General features: G+C 41.9%; 1 protein-coding gene across 1 annotated transcript in view; it reads left to right on the top strand.

The window, feature by feature from the left end:
* The window catches only part of LOC139922111 (cytosolic phospholipase A2 gamma-like), a 48051-nt gene that overhangs the window by 7559 nt on the left and 22656 nt on the right, over nucleotides 1-17836 (top strand). The window contains exons 12-15 of the mRNA XM_078284528.1: nucleotides 178-349; nucleotides 1006-1167; nucleotides 5614-5633; nucleotides 10286-10314. Coding sequence (XP_078140654.1) covers nucleotides 178-349; nucleotides 1006-1167; nucleotides 5614-5633; nucleotides 10286-10314 — 383 coding nt within the window. The remainder of the gene's footprint in view (nucleotides 1-177; nucleotides 350-1005; nucleotides 1168-5613; nucleotides 5634-10285; nucleotides 10315-17836) is intronic.

Below are 17836 nucleotides of genomic sequence, written 5' to 3'. Positions count from 1 at the left end.
TAAAAACTGTATGTTTCTGAAACTTAGTCAGACCATCTAGAGGCGCAGCATAGTATTGTTGTTATTTGGTGGGATTACCCGAAACTTTCTGGCTATGGGACTATGATAAATTCTCTGAAACTGTATTAAAGAAAAAACAAATGTATCCTTGAATTTAACCCGCCTCCCCCTCCACAGACCCTGACTCTGACCAGAGACTACGCAGCCAAGGTGAACAAGACTTTCCCAGAGATAGACGACGAGATCCTGGAGGACAAAGACTGGCCGAAGGACTGCTACGTGCTGCAGGGGGAGCAGAACCAGCCCACCATCGTTTACATGCCTCTCTTCAACAGAAACAACAGCAAAGGTCCATCACACACACACACACACACACACACACACACACACACACACACCTGATAGAAAATTTCCCCCATTTTAAGAAAAGTTTCATGTCCCTGTGTGCTAAACTATAGAAAATGAACCTAGATGTCAAAAATGTTTAATCAATGATAAAAAAACAAGTTTCCCTGATACCAGTCAATAGTCTGGACCCACCTGACTGAATGTTCTGTGTTTTTCATTCTCTTAAAACCATTTTGATCTAAAGGCTTCTGCTTAAATGCTTGAAATTTGTTCCTTAGACAAATATAAATAGTGAAGTTGATCCTGTGTATGAATTTCTTTCCAAAGCCTTTGCCTTTCCATCAAGGCAAAGGGCGGCTACTTTAAAGAATCTAAAATATAAGATATTTTTGATTTGTTTAACACTTTTTTCTAATTCCATTTGTGTTATTTCATAGTTTTAATGTATTTACTGTCATTCTAAAATGTGTGAAATAGTAAAAATAAAGAAAAATGTGGTGAGTCCAAACTTTGACCGGTAGTGTTTATCGCTAATTGCTGATCAGGTGACTCTCTGGAGGTAAAGCCTCAGTATACGACACTGACAATATGTGACTTTTTAAATTGAGTGCTGTAAGTCATTATTTCCTTCCCTCTCTTCTTGTCGTTCCCCTCCAGACGCAGAAGAGGTGAAGCAGAAGATGGAGGAGTTCTCCACCTTCCAGCTTCCCTTCAGCCAGGAGAAGATCCAGTTTCTGCTGGAGACGGCTAAAGCCAACATGAAGAACAACAAGGAGACGATACTGAGGGAGATCAAGAAGGCTGCCGGACGCAGGCAGAGCAAGAGGTGGGGTGTGTGTGTGTGTCTGTGTGTGTGTGTGTGTGTGTGTGTGTGTGTGAGGCTTGAATTTCTGCGTTTGTGCATGGGTGAGACGATGACTGAATGAAGGAATTGACTAACAAGAATATTTTCTTTATTCGTCCATTTCTTCCCCTTCTTCGAATTAATATTTTTCTTCTCCTCCTCCTCCTCCTCTTTCTTCTTCTTCTTCTTCTTCTTCTTCTTCTTCTCACACCACTACTACTACTACTGCTATAGGAACTCTGCAGAGTCTGGCCTCTAACATTTCAGAAGACAGTTTGGGTCGGACAATCAACCTCCACCGGGAAATCCAGACTTCTCACAAAATAGAATTGATATTTATTTACGTTTCATATAGACATTTATTAACCACTGGTCCAGATAATACAGCATCAGTAATAACAAATGCTACAACATGTGAGTTTTTAATTTGAAAGTGTGTTTTGAGTGGGACGGAGTCATTTGGATGCAGTAACTGAACCCAGACACTAGAGGTCTCTCTATGTTCACAGTGTTTTGAAGTGTTTCTACAGTGTTACATGTATTTCTCACACACTATTTTATTATCATAAGGTATTTGTCATTTTTTGTGCTGTTGACTCAACTATGGTGGAATATGGATTTAACATTAAAAGGTGAATATGGGCCTAAAGAAGAGACTGTCAGTTTTGGATTATAGATGTTTAGGATTTATTTATCCATGTTAACCAGTGTTAAAGGTCCCACATTATTTAATTTTTGTTATTTTCTTTTTTAAATATACCATGTCTCTGAATAAGAATAATGTGTTTCATGTTTTTATTTTCCAAATAAAGGATTAATAATACAGTTCTTGAATGAGTTTGAAGAATGAATTCTCACTCTTAAAATGTGTGTGTGTGTGTGTGTGTGTGTGTGTTTGTGTGTGTCTGTGTGTGTGTGTGTGTGTGTGTATGCCAAAAGATGAGGTCATAGCATTGTGTTAATGACTATTGGTCAGGCCTGTGTTGACCCTTCAATAATTCAAAGGTCAATATTGATCTCTGGTGATACTGTTGATTTTCTATTTAAAGTTGATTGGCTGATGACTTATTGATTATGCAGAACGTGTTGATTGGATACCCACTATTGATCGTGGTTGGAAAGGTTATTTTTAAAATGTATTCCATTACAGATTACTGGTTAGCTCCATTGTAATCAGTGATATAATCCAGTAACATCATGTGATCACGTTCATATAGTTTGGGATTCATTTGCTCCCAAAATCCATAAAATATGAAGCTAAACAGACAATTTTCCTAATTTACAGATCAGAATTTGAGTGCTGTAATATCATTTGCATTATCATCCTATATTTATAAATGTGTAATGTGCTTTACTTACTCAGTCAACAATCTATTTTTGAAGTATTTTCAATAAGAGTTACTGTTCACTAACTGGAAGGACTGCAGCTTAATGTACTGAGATCACTGTAATCTCACTACATGTAATCCATTACTACTCAGAAACCTACTATTGATTATGCAGTTAAAGCTGATTGGCTCACAGGTAATCAGAGCGGGGGTGTAGCCGCAGCTGGGACCCAGATCTGTTGTATGAATCTGACTCATCACCTGGAAGTAAACAAGCGACGATGAATGACAGTGAATGCGAATAACAACCAGACTAATGTTGTTGTAGTTCATTTGGTATATGTGGTTCGTTTCGTTCTTAAATGAGAAATACTAGAAAAAGAAAAGCAACACCTACTCTTACAAAATGACTGATGGCACAAGATTTTATCACAAATCATGGTACTTTTTAAATATTCTATGTAATTCAAGTCCGTGGCTGACAAAATGAAGACACTCGCACAGACCGGATCCTCTAAATGTCATACGACATTGTACAATGAACTTCAGGTAAGGATTTTTTTTTTCTGCTAACATAAAACAGACTCAGGCCTAAATGTGTCAGCATTGGCTCCTATAGAAAAAATGGTTAGAATACAAAAAAAGAATTAAAAGAAACTGGTGAAATGTAGAATTGAGGCGAATGAGTCTTCCCTTAGTCTTCCCTGAGTTTTCCCTTAGTCTTCCCTGAGTTTTCCCTTAGTTTAATTGTCTGACTGTCAGACTCGGGAAAAGCCCATTTGATTTGTTTCTCCTTGTGGATCTGTAGTGTTTTGTAGATAAACTCTTCATAAAGTCTTGATATAATGGGATTTGAAATCATCAGACAGCTAAACAGTTTCTGTCTGTTTTTGTTCTTTTTACCCGTTGAGTTTGAGACAGTTGTGGTGTTTTTTCTTCTTTTGTTCAAGATGGAGAGCCTGTTGAATCAGGAATATTCAAGAATATTCCTCCCTAGAGAAGACCCCACCCCCACCTCCAACCCTCCTGCACACACACACACACACACACACACACACACGCACACACACCTCTCCATCCTTTTATCTGAGGTCATCAGGGGATCCTGGGACCGGGATGGAAATCAGCACACAGAGAAGAAAGAGAAAAAAACAAAAAGGATGAACTGGTTACACACACACACACACACACACACACATACCACCACCACCACCATCATCATCATCATCATCATCCTCAGACTCCCAAGAGATACTGATGGACTCACACTGGGGGTCTAGGGATGATGATGATGGTGTGTGTGTGTGTGTGTGTGTGCACCATTCATTATGGATGAAAGTCCCCAGTGCTTTCCACCGGTGTCAGATGTGCTTTTCTTCTCTCAGCCACTCAGAAATGAAAAGAGTCGCTTTCTGTTCTTCCCTCTCGCCTCCTGTGTGATGCTGATGTGGAGTAAAAGCTGCAGACTGAGTCACCAAACAGACTAAACTCCAGTTATGAGTCAAACACACAGACGGCTGCATTTATACCTGACCGTGACGACAAAACAAACACTGTCCATGTTAGGTCTTCCTCATGGGTTGAACAGTCCTCCAAGATATCCCACACGTTTGTCCAATTTGTGGAAAAATGAGATTTTTTTCACATTTTTCATTAAAAAAACAATAAATGAACAGCATATATTACACATTATCAGTCTGTGTAGGCCTATTCACGCCTAAATCCCTGTTTTCCATGATGCCGGGACGTTTTGGGGTGCAGACTATTTGCTGGTGTGGCCAGCGGTGGACTCAGTTGTGGCTATCCAGGTGAGGCTAGCTATTGTAGCTTTAAAGCTGGAATCCACGACGTTTTTCCAGTGATAAATAATTATTTTATCCATCTGGACCGTGGAGTCGGGTTACGCAATACCCGTTTGCAGTATTACTATGGGTGGAGTCGCTCTCCATACTCCGCTATTGAACTGTTTGACCAGGTAGGACCAGTCTGCTGACTGTCCAGCTCACGTGCCGCTAGCCAGTTAGCATACTAGCTAGTTAGCATAATAGCTAGTTAGCATACTAGCTAGTTAGCATAATAGCTAGTGAGCATTCTAGCAGACCCAATGAAACAAATTTTTGGCCAACCTGACTGATAAGCTAGCAGCACACACTGTAGGCTGCTGCTACTGTCTAGTCACAATATTTACACCATCATAAGTCATGTTATTGACTCATTTCATTATAAAAGTTCAATGACCTGGTCCAGGGAAGCCATTTCTACTAGGGAGGGAGCTGATTACTGCTGAGCCTCACTGCTGCTACACCTCTCTGATAATATCACTGTTAATATAAAACTTGTGTGGTTGTTTGGTTTTGGTTTGAACATCATTTCAACAACATTTTCGCTGCCAGAGTGGGGAGAAAAATCAGGGAAATCAGGAAAATCCCACAGTTCATCTTTACAGTAAAGAGGGGTCCTTCTCAGCAGTCCCAACACCAATGAGTGTGTGTGTTAAAGATGTCAAGTTTTCATATATATATCAATTTTATTCAATTTTAGTTTTAAAATCCTTTCTTTATAGCAATTGTTTTTTTATGGCTTTCCTGGACAATGGAGAGTGACAGGAGAGATGGGATGACATGTGACCAGGGTTGTCACACACACACACACACACACACACACACACACACACACTGTAATCATCACTGTCTCCATATTATTGACCAGATTCACGCAGAGAGGAAATCATTAACCAGTAACTGACTCCAGGGACCACTGATGTTTGTTCTTTGTTTCTGTGTGAGTGTGTGTGTGTGTGTGTATGTGTGTGTGTGAGTGTGTGTGTGAGTGAGAGAGAGTGTGTGTGCATGATTTGTATGAGTGTGCGTGTGCATGTATGGTTGTATCTGTACATGTATGTGCTCATGCCTTTGTGTACGTTGATGCATATGAGTGAGCCTGTATGTGTGTGTGTGCATCTGGTGCATGTGTGTGTGGCATGAGTGTGTGTGTGTGTGTGTGTGTGTGTGTGCAGGTCAGCAGGCAGAACACATGGACAGGAACTGAAGTTAATGACAAAGACGATCAGCCTGCTACCGGTAACTGACTGAGGTCATCAGGACAATGATGAGGTCATTTCATCTGTGTGTGTGTGTGTGTGTGTGTGTGTGTGCGCGCGTGTGTGTGTGTGTGTTGACTCCTCAGTATTTGTTGTGAATGTCATACTGTATCGCCGACTGCAATGTGTTTCTGCATTTATTCTCAAATTGATTAGTAGAGACAGAGAAATAATAAACGATGACATCTGTTCCATCCTGAATGATCAGATTTGCTGTATTGACTGTAGCTGATTATGCGATTTAACGATTGATAAGATTGATGAATTGTATTTTCTGCGTTTTCTGGCACCGCGTTTTGAGAACATTTGCAAACATTTCCACAATTGACTAGCTAATAAACACCAATAAATGCAAAACCTGCATTGATTTCAGTGTGCAGATCCTCCTTTTTGAATTTATTAAAATAAATCCTGTACTGGGGCTTGAAGATTTTGGTTGGGGCAGAAAAGCTAATCTCTGCTCACAACTTTGTTTATATGTTTATACATTCAAAACTTATCGAAAAGATTAACTACTTGGCTTGAAATCAATATTACAAAATCATTATTACCTGTGTAGTTATCATGTAATCATTCAAAAACCAGGAAGGGCATATCAGACATCTCTCTCTCTCTGTCTCTCTCTCTCTCTCTCTCTCTCTCTCTCTCTCTCTCTCTCTCTCTCTCTCTCTCTCTCTCACCCTGGAGCAGAGAGCCAGAGTGCGGTTCCCTCTCCTCCCTGTAGGGGGCGGAGTCAGCAGCCGTCCCACACAGAGAGAGAGAGCAAGTCCATGCTGTGCCCTCTGTACGCATCACTGAGCCCACTGGCCCGCGGGGTGTTTCTGTGTGTGTGTGTGTGTGTGTGTGTGTGTGTGAGTGTGAGAGAGAGAGAGAGAGAGAGAGAGAGAGAGGGGAGGGGAGTTATGTATCTGCTTACATAACTGATAAATGAGCAGAGTCAGAGAGAGAGAAAGTCATTGGAGTCAGTGGAAAATTCAAGACTAAACTTGGAGTGCAGGGACACACGCACACACACACACACACACACACACACACACACACACAGAAACCACTATATGCAGATAAAAATGGACACAAGCACAGATACTGTACAGCTAACCTACACACACATTTGTATAACTATACTTATGAGGAGTATTTTCTTCATCTTTCTATCCTTGTGAGGACATTTGGTCCTCATAAGGATGGAGATACAAGAACACACACACACACACACACACACACACACACACACACGCACCACAGTGAATGGGAGGGAGACAGAGACAGATCCCCCATAAAGACCTAACCTACTTCTCTTCTCCCCATTGTGCCACAGAGAATGAGAAATATGACTCTGTCCTCCAGACACTCGGTCTTACTTAAAGCTGCGATGCACAGTCAGTATGAAGAAGTGTGAAGTGTAAATTATGAAGAAGTATAAACCCTCAGTGCTTCACGTCATGATCCCATAGATGGCAAGCTGTTCAGAATTTTGTTTTCCTCCTCTCCTGGCATTTTTAATTGCTATATGGCTTTTTAAGTGCTATATAAGCTACACAGCATGTTTTCTTTGTCGGTTTGCAATTACTGAACCCCTTTAAAGAAGCCATGAAACGGCATCTTTACTTCCTTGATTTGATGCATTTCCTGTCGAAACAGGATGTTGGGGGGCGAGACATAACGCAGGGAGGGATCATTCAGAAGTCTAAACCAATGGGATATGAGTCAGGGAGAGAAAGGCAGTTTTATTTGATGGGAAGGGTGCGGAGGGGCGGGACTGCTCAAAAATCTGATGGTTTTATCGGTTATCAATCATTTTGTATCATGTGGCAGTTAAAACCTCACTCAGTGCCTCGTTAAGGTGAAAGCAGGCTGGTTCGGCAGTGAGCTACTACAATTTATGATTAAAAACTGGGCAAAAAATTATAATTTTGATGAAAAACTGCAAAAAAAAAACTGTGAATGATCCCATGATGTCCAAGACTTCATACATAAGACAACACATTATTTCTGATGGGACTTCAGCTTTCTCCTGTTATATAAGTCTGCCTGTTAGGCCTCAAGCAAGGGCCAGTGTGTGTGTGTGTGTGTGTGTGTGTGTGTGTGTGTGTGTGTGTGTGTGCTTTTCTATGTCTGCATTCATTCTCGGATGTGCATGTGTTTACTCAATGAGCGCTTGTGTGTGTGTGTGTATGTGTGTGTGTGTGTTTATAAGTGCATGCCTGATTGTGAACGTAGACAACAGTTATGTCTGTGTATCAGTCTAGGAATGTGTGTGTGTGTGTGTGTGTGTGTGTGTGTGTGCATGTGCGTGTGTGTGCCCCATTCCACCTATTCATCTGCAATATCAGCTGTATTCCAGAAAGGTTCACTATAGTATATATTGCCAAAGCTTTGGTAGTAAAAGACAGAAAATTCCCAAAAAATCCAAAGAAACAATTAGAATGATGGTAATAACAATAGTTATAATATAATATAATAACAATATATGTAAAATAAAGAATAGATGAATTAAAGAAGTATAGAAGAGTCTACCATAGAGAGTATAGTAGAATAGAAAATACAGTAAAAGATATCTATACAAAATACTGATATATAATATGCAAAAATATCTCTCTCTCTCCATCTCTCTCTCTCTCTCTCCATCACTTTGCATTTATCCCCGTCTCCCCCTTCATTTCCTTCTCGGATAGATGAGCAGGACGGACGGACGGACGGATGGACGGACGGATGGATGGATGGATGGATGGATGGATGGATGGACGGATGGATGGATGGATGGATGGATGGATGGATGGACGGATGGATGGATGGATGGATGGATGAAGGGAAGTGCGTTCAATTGATAAAGGAACCGGAAGAGGCAGCTGACCTGCTTCCTGACGATGGAGAGACAAAAGAGCGATAGATAGAAAGAGAGAGGAGAGCGAGAGAGAGAGCAGTTTCTCTTTTTCCTCGCCCCATTAATCTCCCATGTCCTCTGTCGCCCTTTCTCTCTCTCTCTCTCTCTCTCACTCTCTCTCTCTCTCCCCTATTTAATACAGTACCGCCTCGCTCTTCTTTACCTCCTCTTCTCTCTCTGTTCATTCTCTCTCTTCTCTGACTAACCCTTCATACATGAGGAGACGTGACTGTCCTGGTTCACAGAGGCTCTCAGGTCTCCCATTCATTCAGATGGCCTCATTGGATTATATAAGCAACGCGCTGCAGGCTCCGTCTATTTATACATCTGTCCCTCCATGTCTCTGTCACTTCTTTCTTTCTTTCTTTCTTTCTTTCTCCCTCCTCTCTCTCTTTCTCTTACTCTATTTCTTCTCTCCAGCTTAGGAAGCAGGTTTGCTGCCTCCTTCAATTATATCATTTATAAATCAAACCTCCCTCCCTCCCTCCATCCATCCATCCAGCTATTGATCCATCCCCTCTTCCATCTCTCTGTCCATTCATCCTCCTTCTATCCCTTTGTGTGTGTGTGTGTGTGTGTGTGTAGGTGTGTGTGTGTGTGTGTGTGTTGTTATGGCTTGCAGGTTTTGACGTCATATGTCAGTTCCTGGTGTTTGGTTCTGATCGCTACCAGCAAATATCTTGCTTCAGTACACACAGTGCTAATACGTGTGTGTGTGTGTGTGTGTGTGTGTGTGTGTGTCTGTGTGTGTGTGTGTGTGTGTAGATTTGATGTGCAGGTTTTGACGTCATATTTGAGTCGCTGGCATTTGGCGCTAGTTTCTACCAGTGTAGGCCTCACTTCAGCACACAATGCTAATGTTTAGAGAGAGTGTGTGTGCGTGCATGTGTATGTGTGTGTGTGTGTGTGTGTGTGTGTGTATTCCTGTGTATACACTCAGTAAACACCACACTAATTCTGTTTGTTAGCCTAATGGTGTGAAACGCTCTCTCCTCTCCCTTTCCCTGATTTCTCCCTTGTTCGATCATTAAAAAGCAGTAGGAGTTTCTATCCTCCTGCCTCTCTCTCTTTTCCTTCTCTCTCTCTCTCTCTCCCTCCCTCCCTCTCTCTCTCACTCTCTCTCTCTCTCTGTCTCTCTCTCTCTCTCTCTCTCTCTGCCACCCTGCTGCCTCCCTCCTGCAGATCAAATTACTATCATCTGTTAGCAGCATGCATGCTAGCCAAACTCCTGCTGTGGTGAGTGTGTGTGTGTGTGTGTGTGTGTGTGTGTGTGTGTGTGTGTGTGTGTGTGTGTGTTTTGGATGGGTGGGGGCATATTTGTGTGTGTGTGTAATAGTTTACGTGTGTGCGCGTGCATGTATGTCTGTATGTGTGTGTGTGTGCATAGTGTGTTTGGGGAGGAGGGGTGCATAGCATTTAAATGTGTGTGAGAGAAAGTGTGTGTGTGTGTGTGTGTGTGTGTGTGAGGCCTAAACTGAGGCAGAACTGTGGTGAACCTCGCTGAACTGTTGTGACAGATTTCTCAGCTCATTTTCTCGAAGGCGTTTTAACTTGCTAACTTTGAAGTCGCGATGAATCGTTTATCAGCGAACTGCAGGAAGATCCATCAGGCCGTCAATCCATTTACTGCAGAAGACTGAAACAGCGACTTGTACCGAAGTTATACATGCATCACAGATGGCAGATTGAGACGACGAGTTTCGTTCCAAAATGAGACACATCACCATGCGAAAAAAGGAACATTTTAGGGATGTAATTATACGTAGTATTGAAATACTGAGGAGAGAATACACTGTAGAGCACTGCTGAGGCTTGCAGTTGAGCCATGAAAAATGAAACGTCAGGTTTTGGTGTCAGTCCCTCAGAATCAAAGTCAAAGTTAAAGTGTTTTATTTATCAAATGCACAGTATCACACAAGGTCATTCTGAACAATGAAATTCTTAGGACAAGGCAAGCAACAACTACGTAGTAGGCATAAGAAAAATATTTAAAAAAAAAAAAAAGAAAAATATAAAATATTAAGTGTTAAAAGAGTCACAAATAAGGGCAAAGATATCAAAAGTACAGCAGTTCCAGAGCCAGTAAAGAAGGGCAATATGGACAGTAAGAATAAGAGTATTAAATATTAAAGAGTGAGGGATTCTTTCTAGAGCCGCCGTTTTGCACCAAGAGACATCCAACAATCACACAGGGAGAAATCCATCGTAGAAGAGGCAGAGAGACCAGTTTCTGCACCCACGGGAGCAGGAGAGAGACCAGAATGCATTGCAGCTTGGTTTTTCTCGACTGGAAACTCTCCTCTCTCGCTCCTATTGTTGCTATCTCTCCGCCTACTCACAAAACCCAGCTACATGCAAGTCCAAGCACGTTCTCTGGGGGTTGTCGAAAGGCATTCTGGGAAACGTAGGACATCCCTAATCGAAGTAGACTCGTGACACCTAACAGAGTGAGAGGATGGGAGGCTGCGTTTCTCCTTTAAGAGCCAGAGTGCTGACAGGCTAGAACGCCTACAAGTGGGACTTCACCTGAGATGTACACACACACATTCACACATTCTCTCTCTCACACACACACACACACACACACACACACACACACAGAATACAGCATCAGATGTGGAGAGCCTGTTCAGGGGCAGTTGCTCATCCACAGAACCGACATGAATCCCACGCAGCAAACCCACTCGCTGACACACTTCCCTCTGCCTTGACCCACTTATCAGCTCAGTCTAAATGTGAGCGGCGCCCATCGATCCCTGCGTGGGCGTCCTGCGCACGTGTACAGAGAAAGGCTTTGAGTGTATTTGTGTTGGCGTTTGTGCGCTGGGCGTGTGTTTGTGCGTCCGTGGGTGTGGAGGTCACTGCGGATGAAAGTGGCTTTTCTTTTTTTAAACCCAAACCCTCGTCTGAAATCTGAAACTTCAAGGACCTAAGCGGACCGCTGTGAACGCTGACCGAGGTAAAAGTTATGGCGAGCTCACTTCAAGGCCTGCGTGTCTTTTGCATCCAAACCGCGACCGGGGGTTATTTTTAGGGCCGTGGAGGACGTTCGCCGCGGGCAGAGAAACAAAGTGACAAGAGGACGCGCTCTCTGTTCTTTAATGCATCCAAAAGCCGCACGCTCTGCTTTACATGTCGGGTGAATTATTTTTTTTGCAGGGGTGAGGTTTTGTTTCAAAGAGTGCGCCCGTGTGGTTCTGCTGCAAAAGCCAAGACACAACCAGCAAGCTGAGGTTTGGTTTCTAGCAGGAAAAACTAGCATCCGCTGAGCTACTGAGCCAACAGCATCAAGTAAAACAAGTCTAAGCTGAAGTCAGAGGGGCACAAGCAGCCGAATACCTGATCGCCTGGAATGGACTTTGAAATCAATCAACCGTGTGTACCCAAGATTCAGTTTGGATATGTTCAGAAACAAATTATCACATGCAAGACTCATTTGACTTCTTGAATTGTCCAATGATTAGCCTATTTAGGTGTAAAACAGACTCTGGACTGTGAAATATCCAGAAAAATTAAACATAACATCAACACTTGTCACTCTGCAGCACTTCTTTCTGTCAAAAAGGAAGCCTTAGTCACTTAAAACAACGCGAGTTACACAGCCAATGACGTACAAGAAAATTCGGGGTGGCACCAAGGGTGGCCAATCAGATTTCAAGGGAAGCCAGTACGCCCCGCATACCATGTGAACACAACGTCCTTGGTTTGAATCCGGCACAAGACCTTTGTCGCATGCCATCCCCCTCTCTCTCCCAATCTTTCCTTATCTCTGTACTGAATTATGTAATACATAAACGAAGTCCTGTTTTCAGGGAATCCTCCAAGTTTGAATGAAGTGATCAGGTAGAACTTTAATGAATTTGCCTTTAATGAATTCCATGCAAACAACGAGCAAATTACTTCTGCATTGATGACTGCTGCTCTGCCCCTGAGAAACTGTAGAGAACTATAATTTTAGTCTGTTTCCAGAAAATAAGAATCTGGCAATGGTTGAGAGAGACGAGTGAATTTTGTGTTACAACTTGGTCTATCTACAATCTGACCAGTTTCCACTTTACCAGTGAATTCACACCAATGAATGTTAACACAATGTTCAACCTCGTCAATCCGCTCTTGAGTCTCGACCCACCAGTTGAGAAACACACTGCACCAAACACTCCACAAGAAAGCATCATTCACTCCACGGGACACTGGCAAAACTTCACAAAACAAGAAGATGCCGACGCACCGCAGCAAAGCCTGGAGCCCTGCATGGTGCTCGGTAGTTGATTTCCCTGTCATCAGACCCAGCCACAGCGCTGCATCATCCCTCAGTGAAGTTTAGGAACAGTTTGGCAGGTTAATGGGCCGTGACAGCGCTTCATAAACTAAAGCTGGGGTCCCACAGCCGGCTGAGGCTTCTGGTTGGTCGCTACATGCTAGAAATAGAGAAATATGCTAGAGATTATGTTAAAGCTGCACTAGGCAAGATTTTTATGTAAAAATGCACCCGTCTTATCAGCCTAAAACACAATGTGGGGCTTCAGCAGAGAGGAGCGTCCCATTCTCCCTGTAGATTCACCCTGTTTGCCCAAATTAAATTCTGGTGTTGGATATGGACACTTCTCCACACACAGGAAGTGACGAATCAGAGAGTGACCAATATTAGATATTTTTGGTATCCTTTGTTTTAAAGCATCACAGACCAGCCGAGTTGGTAGAATTCCAATGCGTTTTTACGTAAATGACAAATAAACTTGAAACTTGATGAGTTTAACGTCACGTTAAACGGTCCCTTTGTGTTGAAGTTGAAATTTTTGCTGGCATTTGGATTCGTCAATGTGCAAAATTGCCAATTGTTTGTGCTACATGATATATATATGTTTTAATATATTTATATATATATAACACATACATGTGATTGGACAAAGACATGCTCCTACTGCACTGATATTTCCCAAAGCACGGCTTGGCATGCTTATTGGTTGCTATGCTGACTCTTGAGGTAACTATGGAGCTAGTTAGTGATGTTTTTTCTTGTAGACTTTCCAGCCAGTGCACATGCATTGATAAAGGTTGTATAAAATCGGTAGCTGCATCTATACTGAACAAAAATATAAACGCAACACTTTTGTTTTTGCTCCCATTTTTCATGAGTTGAAATAAAAGATCTAAGACTTTTTCTATGCACACAAAAAGGCTTATTTCTCTCAAATTTTGTTCACAAATTTGTTAGTGAGCACTTCTCCTTTGCCAAGATAATCCATCCACCTGACAGCTGTGGCATATCAAGATGCTGATTAAACAGCATGATTATTGCACAGGTGTGCCTTGGGCTGGTCACAATAAAAGGCCACTCACGTGTTTATATTTTTGTTCAGTGTAGTAACTACCTGCATCATCGTACCCATGCCCACACAAAACCATATTTTGCAGGAAGGAGGAAGAAGAATCCTTATTTTCTCATTGAAGCCCATGTAGTTTTGGAAATGATATACATGTTCCTGGGTGGCAGGGTGGCACAGTGTACCACGTTTCAACCGGAGGTCCTGAGTGAGAGAAGTGAAGCATCCGCAGGCCGCTGATCCCCTCCGGCTCCATGGCTGATCTCTGCAGCTGTAGCTCTGAAATCCTTGTGGATGGTGGCAAGTTAAGGGCAAATTTCCCTCAGGGGATCAATAAAGTATTACATTATTATATTTTAAAAATGACTATATTCCATTTCTGAAGCGTGACAAACACCATGATTCCCACGACTCAAACCCACAACGCGGGAAATCCATTGTGTGCACGTTCCCCTGCTCGTCCCCCAGGACGCCCGGCCCGGTACGTTTTAATGAGCCTGGGCCCAAAGCCAAGACGGGATTTATTCAGTTCGGGTCCCAGGCCGCAAAAGTTTAGGAACCCTTGGGCCATGACCGCGTAAATGTAGTAGAGAGTAATTAGTTCATTTAAATTCACAGCAGCCCCACTGACACATACAGCTGGGAGGCAGATGCCCTTTTATGTTGCTTCTTAAAACTCACAGAGCTGTTGTGAGTTAGACGACCAGCACAACAAAGAGGAGCGTCGGCTCGTCCTGTTTTGAAGACGCAGTTTATGGCATTTCGGCTTTATTTAGTAGTACACAGTGGGCAGGGGAAGGTGGGAGAGAAAATGAGAGAAAAGGCAAAGACAGTAGAGCTGAAGAGCTGGAGTAAAACCAACAATGTTGTGGTACGTGGTGCAGCTCCCTTCACCAGCTGAGTCACCAGAACTCCCTGCATGGGAGACACGTCTCCTAAAATATTAACAGAGCAGTTCTGAAGAGATTTCAATGTATTATCTGCCATCGGATATATCCCACTTTTTTACTGCATGCAGTAAACACTTGCTTCACCTTCACACAGAAAAATAAAAGTGCGAAGTGGAACCGAAAATGGTTCTTTGGAGTGAAGCCATACAAGAACCATTTCTGGTTCCATAAAAAACCTTTCAAGAACCTTTTAATATCCCAAAGAACCATATTGCTCCACCTTGAGAGGAATTATTTGGAATACTGTATTCTGCTTTTTCTCTGTTCAGACTGCAAGTGACAGTCTGATAACAAGTCGTTCGTGAGATTGATCACACTTTACTTAAACTTATGATAAAACTATATCCATCACTTATTCAATCACTTATCAAATCACTTAATAATCAGATTAAATTACACCTGCGTTTGAGTTTAACTAATGAAGAAACCTACAACGTTACATATTGTTAGTGCGTCCAATGGCTCATCTACTATTACAATGATTTATAATGTTATAAATTCTAAGTCTGTGTGTGTGTTTGTATAACCCACCCCCTGAACACACACACACACACACACACACACACACACCAAAACACACACTGATAATATGATATATATAATCCTCTAAATGAGTGGATATATGGTTGCCAGTATTATCCTCAGCTCCAGCTTTCTTTATTATTCTACGAACTCCACAGTAGCACCACTACTGTCTAAACACACTCTGCTGTTGTTACATTGAGGAACTAAACATTTTTCATATTTAAAGTGACATTTCTTTGAGTCTTCATCTAATAATTGGCTGTAAACATTTCCCAGATCCAATTTATTGCAGGTCAGGAGGGGTTTGGATTTGGCAACACAAGTCACATATAACATTTTACATTTAAGATTTTACACATTTAGCTGCTACTCCTATATGGACATGGGACAGGATAATAGGCTTAAATATCTATGACAAGCAACATATATTACTGTAAGAGGTACAAAGGTCAGAGCCACTGATAACAGATCAAAATATTTCTCTTTCCTTGGAATATTCATAGAGAAGTGCTAGGTAAAAGAATAAGAGCCAGGCAAAAAAGTTGTTTTTATTTCATTTTATTACAGCATCTTTAAGGGCTATTTATGTTATCTAGAAAAACCTGACTCAAATACATACATCATACATATGCAAGACCTGTATTTGATGTCTCGTTTCACCGCTGTGCAGAGGCATCAAAGGCCATGAAACATGAGAATCATTATGAGGCGACGGAGACGGGGAAAACTGAGGCAATATACACACATCTAGATGTATATTGCCTCCCAGTAGAGACAGAGGCTGGTTAATGAGGCAGAATTAATGTAAATTACTTTTGTAGGGCTATGAAGCTGGGATGAAAAATGATTGTGGATAGTTGACATCAGGATAGCATTATGCATATGTGCTAACCAAATTATATTGGCCAGCTATTCCACTTGTCTCTTGTTCTGCCCCCAGAACAGGCATGAGTCTTATAGCCTACTGTAAATAAATCTGACCCCAGAACAAGCATGAGTCTTATAGCCTACTGTAAATAAATCTGACCCCAGAACAAGCATGAGTCTTATAGCCTACTGTAAATAAATCTGACCCCAGAACAAGCATGAGTCTGATAGCATACTGTAAATAAATCTGACCCCAGAACAAGCATGAGTCTGATAGCATACTGTAAATAAATCTGACCCCAGAACAGGCATGAGTCTTATAGCCTACTGTAAATAAATCTGACCCCAGAACAGGCATGAGTCTTATAGCCTATACTGTAAATAAATCTGACCCCAGAACAAGCATGAGTCTTATAGCCTACTGTAAATAAATCTGACCCCAGAACAGGCATGAGTCTTATAGCCTACTGTAAATAAATCTGACCCCAGAACAGGCATGAGTCTTATAACCTACTGTAAATAAATCTGACCCCAGAACAGGCATGAGTCTTATCCTACTGTGCTCGGGGCAGATAGGACAAGACGGCCTACACACCGAGGGAAAAGCAAGGTGAAGGTGTTTATTTCTACCTAAAACAAGTTAAATAAAACTAACTATGCTATATAGCCAGCTAACGTTAGCTAGCACACAAGCTGTGACCAAAGAATATGTAGCTGGCTGTCTAACTGATCTCTGTGGCCGTGACCATACCAGCTAACGTTAGTAACTACTAGCTAACAGCTAACTTGTTTACATACTCAGCAAACTGTTACACGAGCACTCGTCTCTTTCTATTTAACAGGAAAGTTAAATTGTGAATGAAATACTGAAAAATGAATTTGTGTTAGCTAACTTACCTCTGTCTTTGACAATGCCAGCTCTTCCCGCCACGGTCCCACTTGACGTTTCAAATTGGCCCGCCTCCTCCCTTTTTTATTGGTCGCCTAATTGAACCAATCATAAGAGTTTCTGCCCTGAGAAGATGTTTCAATTGGCTGTGAACAGCTGGTTGTATGACGTAACGAGTGAATTGAATAGACATGGTTAATTTCTGTGCTTTTTTGCCTGGGAACTGATCATTTTTGTCATAGCATCTGGTTAGCTAACATGATGTCTTGTTGTTAACACATGTGATTAGCACACTAGCTAACGTATCTAGTAGAGGCTAGTGTTGGTAAGTGGCTAGCATTCACATGTTGACATTAGCATCAGTGTGTTTGCTGGCTAGCTAGCTAGCTAACAGTTTGTTCAGGTTAACTGAGCTGACTCTTCTCAAGCTACAACTCAGAGTGTTTTGGAGTAGAGACTAGGGCTAAAGACAAGACAGTTTACTGTGTCACAGTAACCAAATCCACCTTATCACACTATTCACTTTTACTGAGAACGTTATTGAATTCACAGGCTATATCCACACTACAACATCACATATCTAGCCATTATTTGCCCACAGCCAATTCTCCACTGGACCTCCATGATGGTGCCTGTTGTGCTTGCTTGGAAATTACATTACATTGCAACAAACTGTTCTTTCTTTTTTGCCTTCACACACAAATGTACACAATGGAGGTCTTAATCACTAGTAGCCAAGACGGTAAATGTGGATTTAATGATTTTCCATTTGTGCCT

The sequence above is a fragment of the Centroberyx gerrardi genome, chromosome 7 (genome assembly GCF_048128805.1).
Source record: "Centroberyx gerrardi isolate f3 chromosome 7, fCenGer3.hap1.cur.20231027, whole genome shotgun sequence".
NCBI lineage: Eukaryota > Metazoa > Chordata > Actinopteri > Beryciformes > Berycidae > Centroberyx > Centroberyx gerrardi.
Note: the sequence above shows the minus strand (reverse complement) of the source record. Positions and strands in the feature narration are given on the sequence as shown.